Here is a 14684-nt window from a genome sequence, read left to right as displayed (position 1 = left end):
GAAATCAAACAAAAAAAAAAATCTGTTAATTTTCACTGACATTTCACATTTAAGAGTATAAAATATAAGAACTATTAGGCAGGACCAGGCAAGAGTTCCACCTAACACTGTAATTTGTCTCCAATTTGTCTTCCAAGTATTTTGGAAGACGTAAAAGAAGTAGACAGTGTGTCTTTTTCTCTGGAGTATGTCTTACTTTCATTGTCATGTCCAGCAATGATTTAGGCACTTATTAGAACTAGCTAGAATTTCTATGTCTATCCTAATATTTAAACAAAGGCCTTATTATAAATGAATTTGTCTATTTCTTTTGACAAGGTATTTTTTGTTTTGACCTCTTCAGTCTCCCACAGAAATAAGTTCCAAAAGTTAATTAGGCTTATTCAACCCTTCCCCTGCAAGTGTCTTTGTTCTGGTTTTCAAAGCTGTTGACTTTAGAAATTATTTTCTACAGTAGTTTTGGTTTTAAGTTTGTTTGGGGTTTTTTGTTTGATTGTGTTTTTTTTTTAATTGAACATTACAGTTTTATTTAAAAAATGTATCTCTTTTAAACCCTTTTTATTTCTTCTCCCTGTTTCCCAGCCTTTTTCCATCCAACCATGAAAACTGGAGTTCTTAAAGGAAAATGGAATTTCTAGAAGGTATAGAGGAAAAAGAAACAAAAATCCAAACATGGAAAATGTTGGAAATTGTGTTTAAAAAAATTAAATATTTTCAAGGTTCCAGGCTGGTGTCTTTGTAGAAAGGAAGCTTGTCAGCAAGTTGAACTCAAATCACTGTCTATACAAGCTAAAAAACAAAGCTCCAATCAACGAAGGTTAGATTTGAGCATTAAAGTGTTATTTTAGAGTTGAAAGGTTTTCTTAAGTTTGATAAAGATGTGGTCTACCTGTTGACTGAATGGGAGAGATTCTACCCCACCTGCAGCATCCTTTAACTGTAAGCCTCTACCTATAGTTCACTCTACTACTTACTACACCTGTTCGTGCTAACTACAAATACTTTTTACCATGTAATCCTCAGCTTCATTATCTGCATCTCAGAAATGAGTTCACCAATATACTTACTAGTTTTTTTGACACTTCCTGTGGTATTTGTTGTTTACTGTATGAATCCATGATATAATCAAGAAGGTTCTGCTGTTCTGGGGTAAACTCTACTTTCTCCTACACTGGCAAAAAGAAAAAAAAAGAAAAAAAGAGCCCATCATGAAATGGAGTCATAGAACTTATCTAGTACCTCTGGCTTTAGGCGAAAGACACACATCTATTTTTTGCATTTGGAGACCAAGCACATAAGAGGTTTGCTTGTCACTGAGATTTTTATAGAAACGCACAGAAGAGAGGTGTATAATGCTTTTAAACTGCATAGGTTTGTATAGTTAATTGTTAGAAATAAGGAAACGTTCAGCAAGTAACTAGGTATGTTCCCTCTTTATTATCACATGTCACCACATGTGATATATGCCTGACATATGTACCACAGAAAAAATACTGTATGGATTTTATAGATGCTTTACATCATATACAGAGTTTTGACTAAAAATATCAGAACCACTTCTCAAGGTACTTCCTTGGCTTGATAGAAGATGGAGTTTTAATTAATAGAGACAGCTCCAGAGAGTTTTCAATACTCTATTTTCACTGTACTAGACACATTTAACAAAAACCACCAGTACTGTACAAGCTATTACAAGAATTCTCTTACCCTATATATTTTAGTTGTAGATGTTACTTGTTTCACATCCTGGCTGTCATTATCTTCATTGACTGTCTGATCTGGGGGCTGCTTCACATTTTTCCGTAGTCTTTTTGACTTGCACTGTATCTCGGTTAACAGACCTAGAACACATAATCCAACACAAAGCAATTTGATTTATATATGCCTCAGGCATTGAATAGGTACATAAACATGCCCGTGAGTGCCCTTTACACCAACAAACCTGTTTACCTGTGCAGATCATTTCCTGAATGTGTCATTATCTTTGGATGTGAGTCTAATGAGTCATGCTGTGTACACGCTAATGAGTGGTCTAGCCCAGATGGAGCTCATCTGCAGAGCAAAACAGTTGTTTATGGTGACCCAGCATCCACACAGTGAACCTGTCATGGGTCTTGCTTTGGACCAGCTCTAATCTATTCTTACAGACAGAAAACCTGTTAGTGATGGGAGTGAGCTGGATTATGCTTTTGGTTTAGTTTTAGCCAAAAAAACCCCACCCCTTCCTATGCTCTAAGACTGGAACGAAAGTGCAATAAAATAGGAGCAATTGGAAGACAATCATCAGAGGTGTGCTCCTCATCTGCTCCAAAACAGCAATCCAGGTGCATCTGTTTTTACAGAAACAGCACTGGATATTTTCAATAATTTTTAAGCAATATTATGTCAATTGTGAGAATCTTCAGACAGAAAGCCCACTCAGAAGAGTGGACTCAGGGCTTTAGCCACTACTGTGTCACTACACAGATAAACCAACAGCTAAATATGAAGAGCAAGAAGTAACTCAGACTGACAAATGTACCTTTAAAACGTATCTGTTTAAAACTTTAGCAGCTGGTCTTCTTGTTTTGCTTTTCATTGTATTAGAGGACTGTATAAAGCCCTGGCTTTGTCACAGAGTTTCTCTTGCCCCAGTGAAAAGATTTTTGCACTTGTGGTGTTGTTTATTTTTTTTTTTTTTGTTCTAGACTACATTTCAGAACCTTGAACCAGGGAGCATCCTTGAGTGGATGTCATAAAAATTATCAATTTGCTTGTGCTAACAAAAGAAAGGAACAATATGTACCCTATACAACCTGTGGAAGACAGTCAGAAAGCACAAATGAACAAGTAAACAGCTAAGTATTCATCTAAAAATAAACCTATCAGCATGGGATTGAGTTTCTTTCTTTCTTTCTTTGCTTCTTTCAAGTATCCTTTCCATTCTTCACCTTTGAAAATGCAGAGCAGGAAAATAAGCTCATTCGGTGAGTATATGATGTGGAGGAAGATACCATGAAAACAGTGAATTTCGTTGTGAATGTTTTTAATTTCCTGTTTAAGCCCTATATAAAATAACCTACCTGAACTGCTGAGAGAAGAGGAAATTTACATGATTAAAATAAGACCTGCAAATAATACCTTGAAAGGAGGGAATAGGAATGATGGAGATAATAATTGGTATCGAGCCATGTAATTTGTGGTGCCACACAGCACCATAGATTTCTTTCTCTAAATTATTCAGTGCGTCCTTTGGTAGTGTTAATAGGCTTGTGCTGTTTTCCACCAGCTTAGGGTCTGGTCTACTGCCTTCTTAGGAAAAATTGGCTTTACATTTGCCTTAAGCATTAACACAATTTTTTCTCATGTTTCCTGCTACTGAGTATTACTGTGACATCTTATTCTGGCTCCATTTAAGTCAGTTGAAAAACTCATGTGTGAGACAGGACTTGACTTTTACCTCAGAGATATCTAGGTTTCAATGGGTATTAAATTCCAGGAAGAGTTGCAGAAACAGAGTCTTCCCTAGATAGACATTTCACCCAAATATTTGCAGTTTAGATCAAAATGATGGCAAATTACTGAAATTGATGGGTAGTAATTTTAGTCTGTCTGTACTTTGTGTATAGAGGGCAGGGGTAGGATTGTTGAGTAGCTGTGCCATAAATATTTATAATACTCTACCTCCTTGCTCAGAGGGAAAAAAGAATCTACAGAACTTGCAATTACAATCGTACAAAATGCGCAAGTGAAACAAAGTTCAAGGTAACCTTTTATTTCCTAGTCATATGTTTTCACATAAATGCTCTATACTACAAGAAGTTTCATGTTTTACTGTCCTGTATTGCCTTGAACTAAAAGCAATTGTACTGCACACTCCTATTTAAAGGCCATTAAACAGTGCCTTGCCAAACATCCTCATTGCAGTGCATTAGAGCACGCTTATGGTTAAGTCATGAGCAACACAAGATACCCCACGTTTCCATTGCAGAGAGAGTCAGATAGCAGTGGCACTCACTGGCTTTTATTTCACATATGCCAGTCTGTGAAAATGATAGACCAGTATAAAAGTTTCATGTGGTCCCAGTCAGTATTATTTACGCTGACCTGTTTTTTTTCAGCAGTGGGTTGTCGCACTGAGCGAATCAAGCTGTTTTGAACCCCCAAAATTTTGGAACAATGGATCAGGGATTAGCTCCACAGGGAAGTTATTTTCCTCTGACTCTGCAGGACACACTGAGTTCTGTCATCACAGTGGTGTCTGCTCATATATTTATGTATTGCTTGAGAATATGTCATATCTCAGGATCTTTGCAGCCTGTTCAATTTGCAGAATGAAAGATTAATTACATTATGCTGGCAACACCTTACAAATATTGATGAAGCTTATTGTTTCTCACACAACCAACAGTTAATACAGCATCTTCTGATCAGATTAAAGGATAGAAATATATTAAAAATTCCAAGTAGATTAATTTCCTGTATGAACCTAAACTGGTTTCACACATACGTGTATGCTAAAGTGATTGGAGCCATCAAGAAAAATAAATTGTAGTCCTATTCATGGAAGGCAGAATAGCAGATGTATACAGATTGTTTTCAGGAGCAAGCTTGGAAACCTAGTGCAGTAACTCATAAAGGAACCTTAAACATGTTCAAAATTGCACTCAAATATCCCTGTTGTTCTCTGTTATTCAGTTTGAAGCTCAATAAAGTTTATAAACTGTTCATGGGAATAGAATATTTACTTTAATATGAATCAGGTTAATTTCTGGAGACAGTTCTACCTATGTGCCTATATGCAAGGCAGGGAAACCTATAGTGTTATAAGAAAAGCTAATGAGACTATAAAAAGGGGCTAACCCTTAGCCAGCTTTTCCTGATTGCTGGGTGAGGTCTGGGAACATACACTTGGCAAGTCCAGAGAAACTTCCTACTAGCAGCATTCCTACTCTTTTCTTGAAAATGGCATTGTTTGTGTGCCAAAATTTGGACTTGGCTAGCAAGAATTTGACAGGCAGAGCCCCAGAAGGAGCAGGAAATAAAAGCACCAGGACTTTCCTGCTCTGGCTTTCCTAATACTGCAAACTCCTCACTCCTGGGGAGTCTCCCAGGAGTGAGGAGACTTCCTTATTCTAGCTGCTTTTCCCTCCCACTCAAGCAGACTAATAGCTATCATCTAGTGCAGGACAGCCCTTCCTTCACCATTTGCTCAGCTTCTACACCCTTGTATCCCTGACTGCTAACAAAATCTCATTGCTTATAAGTGCATTTGTCTTTTTCAACAGGGTTTGATGCACAGGCATGGCATCATCTTTAATACACCTTCCACCTGCCAAATGACATTTTTTATATCTTAATTATTAAAACCAGACTAATTAAGCAAATACAGTATTTGATGCATTCTGACTATATGATGCAAATACCTGTATACATACATTCAGCCAACATGCCCATTTGCTTGCATTTCCTTAGACGGCACTCCTGGCATTTTCTTCTCATGTACATGTCCATCTCGCAGTTGCCTCCATTTTTACATTTGTATACTGCATTTTTTGTGATACTTCTTCTGAAGAATCCTGCACAACACAGTAGTGATATAGATGAAAGAAAACACTCAAAGAAGCAAAGTCATAAAGCTGAAGAGCACCTCCATCTGCATTGGATTTTCTGAATGACACGTGCTCTGCCACAAGTTTCTTTCGTTGTCTCAATGATGCCCTCTTGGTATTTTGTATTGACAACAGTATCAAAGTCATATAACTTAATAAATTAACGTGATAAATCAGGGGGCCAAACATTAGACATTAACCCTACTAAGGTACTGGAATTGAGAATGCTGTAAAAATTCAAACCCAAATCTGAAACCTACCAGGAACAGGCTGAGCACCAGGACTAGAGCCAGAGGATGATACCATAAAAATAGCCAGTGAATAAAAAAAAGGGGTCTTTTAAGTCTCTTGAGGAATAGGATATGCAGAAAGAGAGTTGAGCAACTAATCACCCTTCCCCCAGTTCCTGGGAGCAACAGGAGCTCCACATACTGGTCTGCTCACCCACCCTCAAGTTTAATAAGGAATCTGCGTTGTATTACCTATTGTATATGTGGCCCTCTCCCCTGTTTACAAGATGTTCCAGCCTTATTCACTAAATATTGTCCACTTGATGAGTTAAGCTGTCACCTAATTTCACCTGCAGAGGCAGTCTTTGCTGTCAATGTTTCCTTAATTTTTAATGTGACTCACTGTACCATCATACTCTTTTTACATTATTCTTCCTTTAGAAGAGACTACTTAGCATCAGATACAGAGAGAATCAGTTTTCCTTCCCATATGAGGGCAGGTTTCTGAATAAACTCCTGGGACCTTCTGCTGGCACATCACTGATTTATTCTGTGCTTCAAACTAGAGCCCTGTGTAAATTTACATTAACCAGAGCTGTTAAAAACCCTTTGCTTTCTTATCGCCACTGGCTGGCACAATAAATTCATCATTTTCCAAGCTGTCACTTTGATGCACTAAAAAAGGTACTAGATAAGGCCCAAACTCCCATATTCAAATCATAGAGCAAATTCGGATGTGAATCTGAAGGATTTGTCTGTGTATTTGCAGAATGCATACAGCTAAGTTACCACCCCACTGAATCTAAGCAAGATAACAGATGACATGATGATTGCCATTGTCAGATGACAATTTCCCAAATTTGATCCAGGTTTTTATAATTGCATCATCTCTTCCAAGCACCAATGCATAGCAACCAGTAAAAAAATTCCTCTACCTGGTCAAAAAAATCTGGTATTTCTCTGAATCTGCAATAATTACTGCTTGAAATCTTTTCCATGCTGTCCATTTTATTGGCTGCTTTTCAAATAAATGCAGCTGACTGGCATCAGTCTCTTTTGAAATGCAGATTACTTAGAACCTCCAGGAGCCCCAGGCATTATTTTTATTCATCATTCACATGGTTTTAATACATTACTGTTTACCAGTCAAGGAAGGGAGAAAAAGGCCTGCATTTAAACTGTGGGTTCTTACTGTCAGTTAAAGTGAACTGCATCTGCTTTGTATCATTTATGAATTCTGTTAACTTTAAATCCTATAATTTATGACAAATTCATTAGTAGTAAATTTTGAAAAGCTCTGCACAAATATTTGTGATATTCTAAGACTGACTGATGACTTTATCACTCAACCTATCCACCAGGTGTTAATTTGCTTCTTCATGGGGGAACAAAGTAAAAGAGCTTTAGTAAATGAGTTTTTTAAGATATGCAAGAATGTGAGAGAAGAATGCAAAATTATGGACACAAAATCTAGGAACCAAAAAGATTCAAGTAGTCAGATATATTCTCTTGAAAACCAAGGTTTTGAAAAAGTGAAATAATGTGAAATGAAAAGTGAAATAATTTGTTTTGGCAAAAAGTAGTTTTAACACTACTCTTGCTTCAGTTTTATCTTGAAGCGACTCTTAAATCACCTTCTTGAACAGACTTCTTCATAATTAATTTTGAAATTAAATTTTGGTATGAATGAATATATATATATATATATATATAAAATTCATTATTAAGTCAAAGTGAACTTAAACTGCCTGAAATACTTTATGTGTGACTATCTATAACAGGATGAATTTTACTAAAATTTAAAAGTTAGTAGACATGGCACATGTTAAACTAACAAAGGGTTAGTAATCCCAAAAGCTGAAGGTTTTTCTGGCATAGTCTAACTTTTATCTGATCTTGCCAAATTACAAAAAGCTTATGTTGGCTGGAAATGTTGAATTCGCTTTGTTCTCTTAGATAGTCATGAATATGATTAATTATGGTAGAGTTGCTCCAGTGTTACTGAGGCTGATTTTTTCTCATGGAAATCATGCAAGTTGAGAGGACAGCTGTAAAAAGTGTAGATGAAAGCTTTGGAAATATCTCTGTTTGCCATCCTGATTGATTTTAAATTTAAAAGTTTTTGAAGTTCACAACTCTTAACAAAGCACCTGCTCTGCTCTGTCAGACTATCAAGGCTTCTTCTGGCATTCCTTCCCCCTGCCCACAGTGATGGGTGTTAGTGAGGAGAAGATTAAAGCGGGACCCTTCTTTGCAGGAAAAATTCTCAGTCTGTTTGTGAGAGACATGAAGCAGTCCAGGAGTGGTTTGAATACTGCAAAAACTCATACTGCAAACCTGCAATGAGGGAATGCACAACTAGTTCCTCATAGAGTTAGAGAATAGTTTGGGTTGGAAGGGACCTTAAAGATGGGGACCTTTTCTTTCAGCAGAACTTATTCTGTGGCTTTATTAAATAAGCACAACACTACGTCAGATTTGTTCTGTAACATTTGGAAATGGCCCTTAAAACCCAGTATCACTATGCAGGCTGAGGCTATACCAGAATATCTTTGATACCTGTCTGCAAAGGTTGTCTCAGAAACGGCCTTTACAGTAGCACGTTTAAATATAGTGCATTGCTCCTTCTAATGTAAATGTTATGTAAATATGAATTAAATAGTTCAAACACATTTGTCAATGGATGGTAATGCATTAAAAATACATAGCAGTGTATACCCCTGCCAATATCTTCAGATAAATATTCTCATGAGAAACAACAAATAACATCTTAATCTGCCCAAGAAAGAAAACCAAAAAGTATGGAAGGTGTTGCTGAATGCATTACCCAGGAAAGAATTTTTTAAAAAAACTTAACGTATTCATCACAGAGGATTGAATCCCATAAAAATATGTGTAAAACCTCTCCCTTTGAATAAGAACATCCACAGCATCCAGGGAGCAGGGATGTTGCAAGGTGAGCAGTAGTCTGGCTGAAAGGGATCAGCATATTATTTTGGACTCACACTGAACATGAATTAACAGTCTTGCTGCGTAAAAGAAGGGTTAATCTCATAATTGGGAGTGAGACACAGACACAGGAGGTAGTTCTTCTACTGCACCAATAAGAGCACAACAGAAGTACCCAGCATAATTCTCGGTCTCCAGGCTCTGAAGGTAATGTATACCTGTGTGAAAAATTCCACAGATATACAAGAATGATCAGAGGTCTAGAAAACATAGTATCTGCTTCACCTTGTCAAACAGAATTACTGTCCTCAGCATATCGTTTTACTGAATCAGCTGGTACTTTAATCACCTCTAAAGTTTATTGTAGAGACAGAATGCATTATCCTTAAATAACTCAACTTTTACTGTGTTTGATCATGGGTACTGTTCTTTGTAATTGATGTTGCAGTCATGAAACAGAACAAAAACATAAAATAGATTATCCCAATAAAGCAGTAAAATTATGGTTACATAGAGTGATTCAAACTGAATCAGTAGGGAGGTGGATGTATATCTCCTTTCAGCATGGGTTTTAGTCTGGATAGTTGCCTGGTGATTTTTAACTCTCTCCTAGAAACATTCTTTAGAAATTTCAAAGTTTGTAATTTTAAGTGTGACAAGTTACTAAGACATTTAATAATGAAATTAACAAACAGTAGGGATAGCTTACTATCAGAATAAATGTGTCACTACTTAGGATCTTCACATCAAAATTGAGTTTAATCTGATTTATAATAACAGCATTCATATGAGTTAATGCATAGTTTTTCACTTGGAGACTATTCACACAGCAGAAAGAAACAAATCTCTTATTACTGGAATTACTGAGGTAAACTATGTGACCCTTGACTGTATTAATGTTTAGAGTGGTTGACTAGTGTGGTCTGTTGTTTCCTCACAAACGATTTTGTGATAGATAAAGCAAAAGCCCAAAATTAGTTCAAGGTCCATGGTCTGTGACAGTGAATTCCACATTAAGATGTTTTAGTGCTTCAGTAGTATCCATGCTTTAGCCTTTATCCACGGAACAGAAATGATAATGAAATATTTATTCACAGAACAGAATGAAAAACTGGGACACTGTTTTTCTATACCTCAGCCCTGTCACAGAATAACCATCTTCAGGTTTAATAGTTGGCATAACCTTTTTTTCCCTCTCTGATAAAATATCTGGCAGTTATGTTTCCAATAGTGGCAATGATTTTCTATATCCCATTTACCCTGATACCAACATGTGAATACTGTTCTTCTAAGAAGTAAGATATTTGTCCTACAGATACCACCTGCTTCCTGAAGAAGCTTTCTCCTTGGAGACAGCAGCTGTTCCTAGAAGAAAGTCTAAAACTAGAAATCTTCTCATTTCACAAACCTGAAGACACCAATCATATCCTTCGGGAGCTAGTGGCTGCTGTAGGGGCTGACAGCTTTCACTTCCTTTCAATGCACACTACAGGAGGCACCTGGGCTGGTTTTACAGCTATTTTCTAGGGTAGCCTGAACTCCCAGAGGCCTCCATGGGTGTGGTTCCTTCCACAGGCGGAGAATGGCATAAGCAGCCTCCATGGACAGCAGAGCCAGGCTCCACACAGAAGCTGTTTTTCAGTTTACCAAGAGCTATTGATGCTCAAGAGTCATAGGCTAGCCTACTGTGGTGTATAATCACAAGGTAGTGGTAGAAGACACTGCTAATCCGTCTTTGGGGAAAATACAGAATAGGGCACGCGATATTGAAATGTAGATTTTTGAAATGTTTAAAGACTTAGATAAAATTAACAAGAAAGTTAAAAAGTATTCATAAACAACTGTGCTTATTAGCTGAATTAGGTTCTGTAATTGATTTCATCCTACCTTTGCATCCTTCACAAGTAAGGGCATTGTAGTGGTACCCAGAGGCTTTGTCACCGCAGACCACACAGAGCTCTTCTCCTTTCACTCTTCCCGTAGAGTGACCCAGTCTAGGTTTTTTGGCTGCAGGGATATCCAATATCTCTGTTTCCCTTGTGAAAAAGGTCTCTGAGGGTAATCTCCTGAGTTCGTACATCCCAGGGGAATACCATTCCTCATGCTGTGGAGGGTAGAAGCCTAGGTTGGGGTAATAAGACGGCGATGAAATCTGAGGCTGAACTTGGGGAAATGGCACACTGTTGTACTGTGCATAAGGTGACACATCTGCCTCTTGTACTGGAGAACTCATTGGTTCTGAAAGGACACCTGGAAAACAATAATGCAAACCCAATCTCTATTACTACCGTGAAACTGTAGTTATTAGAGAAGTTTCCACTTCCAGACATCTATATCAAAAACCGAGCACAACATAAAGATTGCATTATCTGAGCTCAGATTTGCTACACAAATACACTGCAAGGTGTTTTAAAAATGACTTGGTCATCCTTAGCCACTTCTCTGTCATTGGTGGAAATGTCCAGCACTGGCATTTACATAAAAAAAAAAAAATCTTGAAAGATATTGCACAGATAGTCATATAATTGTTCATTTTACAAGAAAGAGCAATCCACACCCCAGAGAAGCTAGCAACCCATATTAGCAGAATAGAAGAAATCCAAACAAATGCCAAAAATCCTATGGCATTGGTGAAAGCTAGATCGACTCGAATGTCATATTAATCCTTATTTAATTTAGAATGAATACGTTATGACGTATGAGAAAAGCAGCACTAGGGAAAAATTACAGGGGTGAGGCTCAATTAGAAGACTAAGAACATGAAATAAACCTTCAAGAAAGATGGAAGTGGGGTTACCATGAAGGAACAGGGAAGATGTTCCTAACATAAGTAGTGAAATGCCACCTTCTCACCATTCAGCTTCCAGTGGCCAGCCAGCCTCTACAGCCTGGTCCCCAGCCCCTACAAGCCTGTGCCATTCAGTGCAGTTGTGCGATTCTCATAGGAAGCACCTCTGTAAGCCAGCATTAGTCACCCCTGAGCCAACAACAGACCTGGTAGCGGTATAAGGAGTGGCAACCTTTCTTATCAGGATCAACACAATATCTGGAGACTGCTTTAACTTTGCACGTTAAATTTCACGTTTAAAATTGCAAACAATTCAAGCCTGCTTTTTTGTTTCTGTACTACAGGTACCACTAGCAGTCCCTGGATGGTGTAGTTAAAATCAAGCCCATGTCAAACAGCTGAAAAGTGGAATTTGAAAGTTATTTGCGAACTATTTCATATTTTCTGTTGGAGAGAGCCCCATCTTGCTGTTTCCTGAAAACGCTGACTCCATTCCTTTAATAGTTCCAAGAAGAGAGTCTGAGAAAAATCATGCATATTTCCAGGAAGATGACCAGTCCACTTGAGTCAGCAGCAGTATTTACAAGGAAATTTTAGATTAATATTCATGAGTGACCATCACTTCACAGTGCTTCAGAAGAACTCCAAAAACATTTTTGCTTACATAAAGTTGGTCACAGGCAAATATCCTTCACTTCTGAGGAATTAGACACAATGAAGAAATAAATACTAACAGTTAGAAAGAGGAAACATCTGTAATGACAAAAATAATTAAAATCTATAGCAGGGGATCCTTCCCTCTCCTTTGTGTCTCTTCAGTTAGTACCAGAAACTAACCTTTTAATTTCATCTACTTTTTCACGCTCTTGATCTGCAGCTTTCTGCCCTTCCTGCTTTCCCATGCTGCAGAAGCCATACAAGTGTTTTGGATTTATGGGGTTGCTGTACGGCCCACAGCACATCTTTGCCAATAGCAAACGTTGAGATTCCAATTCCAGAACAAGCAGCAAGATATATGTCAGGAAAAAACTGACAAAAAACTGAATGAGAATAATATGCCCATCTATTACTAACAATTAGTTTAACTACACTTGCATTTAGTTGCTCCAGAAGAGGCCGGGGCCCCAAGTACTGGCAGGAGCAGAGTAACAGAAGGCACTCCCCAAACCCAAGTTTATGCCATTTAAACAAACAATATGGACATACAGAGGGCATCTGGGTCTCTATGAAAGAGCCTGGAAGTGAAGTTACAGCTTCATGCATCAAATGCAAAGTGTCACTCACTGATACCTGCCAGCCACAGCAGTGACAAAAAAAGAGTAAGGAAAACAATGCTTTGATGTCTGGCATAGGTTTAAGGAGTGGGTGGAAGGTCTTTAATTATATTTACCTTTTGTTGAGGCTGCTGCTCATTAAAACTGGTCAAGATACTTTAGGCACAAAAACCGGTGTTAATTGTGGGGTGCACAATCATTCAGTCTCTGTTTGGAAAGGAATCTCTTCACCATGGAAACCTAAGCTGTTATTTGCTAGATAGGAAATTACTTAGTTGATTGTGTTTGCTAAAGGGAAATGGGACAATCCCAAAATGAAACAAAAGAAATTGTTGATTTTTAACTTTATGCCATCCACAAGAAACTCCACAAGGCTGTATAGCAGCATCCTGAACTGCTTAGACCTCTGAGGGATCAAGAAGAGAAGGCAATATTCCTTGCTCACCAAAAATCTCAGGGCTGGTTAAAAAACTCAGGACTGCTAAAGAACTGTAGCACATCCTGAGACAAGATTGGGTGTTTATTTAAACCGCTGTAGAATCATTTGGGTTACACGTGTATTTAGAAAAATCTTCACAATCACTCTGCTTCTGAAGGAAAAAAAAAAGTCTTAATGCATGAAGTTAAATATGAGCAAATAAAACCCAACAAGCTTATATCACCTTCTTTCTTCTGTATCAGACACATAGTTAAACAATTTGGCTGAACTGAGTCCATGCCCAGAGCAATGGAAGGGAAAAGGAAGAACAAAACAGGCTTGAGGGAGACTGAGAGAACATAGTCTTGTTTTATGTAAAATAGATTTAGAGCTGAAACTCTGGGAAGTGCTTAGAGTCCAGTATGATTTTTGAAGATAATGAGGTTGCAACTATGTAGGTTCCCTCACTTTAGCTTAAAGTCTTGAGGTTTTTTTGTTTGGCTTTGGTTTGGTTTGTTTTAAGTAGACTTGAACATGATATACCCGTAGACCTGTACATGAGACTCCAGACCGAATAATTTCTTATCACAAAAGAAAAGTAATCTTATCTTACCAAGGAGAATGTACACAAACTTTTCTCCAGATACATACTTGTAGAAGTCTGTGATAGACTTGTCTTATGTGACCAAGTATAAGCAATCCAGTAAAATCATTGGAGTCGCAGTAGTTTAAGCAGTGAAAGTGAAATCAGAAATTAGCTCACTGGACTACACCGACATTTTATGTTTGTGTGGTCTTAGCTATTTTGAAACATTTATCTGTTTTTCCTTTTGAAAGCATACCTTTTACTTTTTAAGGAAAGACTGCTTATGCACACACAAATGTAATGTTACTTACAGGTGCAAATCTTTTAGATTCATTTTTGCAAATAGATGTTTTTCAATGAAAATATTTTACAGAAATATGAAAAGCTTACTAAAAACCTTCATATGGATATGATAATTGTTTTAGGAATATTTTTCCACTGGCAAATGAAACTCATTGAAGAGTTTTACTCTTGTTATTTTCAAGTTTACACGCAATATTTTTATGTAAATCTTGAAAAAATATTTGACTTTTAGGAACAAAAGGTAATTTTCCTTGAAGGAACTAAAGAAAGTGTTTTCAGTTTGCAGAATTATACTGAGGCTATGTATAAAGTAAAGGTGGTTTTATGCAGACTATTACAGAAATTATGAGATTAATGTAAAAGTTATTGTTCCAGTAATATAAAGTTAATTGAAGAGAATAAAATTCTAGGCAGGTTCAAAATATGAAATCTGGATCTCCTTTGATATTCATGAAGGAATGTAAAGAAATAACAATATTCAGGATTAAGTAACTTGGAAACCATGGCATAGCCATTAACAAAATCACAATTTAATTCCAAACAAA

At 37.2% G+C, this 14684-nt stretch overlaps 1 protein-coding gene across 3 annotated transcripts in view; it reads right to left on the bottom strand.

Moving 5' to 3' along the window:
* Positions 1 to 14684, bottom strand: part of NR1H4 (nuclear receptor subfamily 1 group H member 4) — a 37414-nt gene that overhangs the window by 11474 nt on the left and 11256 nt on the right. For 2 of the 3 annotated variants that reach the window (XM_050324774.1, XM_050324775.1), the window contains 4 exons: positions 10658 to 11020; positions 5406 to 5558; positions 1708 to 1841; positions 1068 to 1166 (listed from right to left, as the gene is read on the bottom strand). In XM_050324774.1, coding sequence (XP_050180731.1) covers positions 1068 to 1166; positions 1708 to 1841; positions 5406 to 5558; positions 10658 to 11020 — 749 coding nt within the window. The remainder of the gene's footprint in view (positions 1 to 1067; positions 1167 to 1707; positions 1842 to 5405; positions 5559 to 10657; positions 11021 to 14684) is intronic. The other variant, XM_050324776.1, reaches the window with a different exon arrangement.

This window comes from Myiozetetes cayanensis, unplaced genomic scaffold, assembly GCF_022539395.1.
Source record: "Myiozetetes cayanensis isolate MyiCay16 unplaced genomic scaffold, myiCay2020 scf3, whole genome shotgun sequence".
Lineage (NCBI taxonomy): Eukaryota > Metazoa > Chordata > Aves > Passeriformes > Tyrannidae > Myiozetetes > Myiozetetes cayanensis.
Note: the sequence above shows the minus strand (reverse complement) of the source record. Positions and strands in the feature narration are given on the sequence as shown.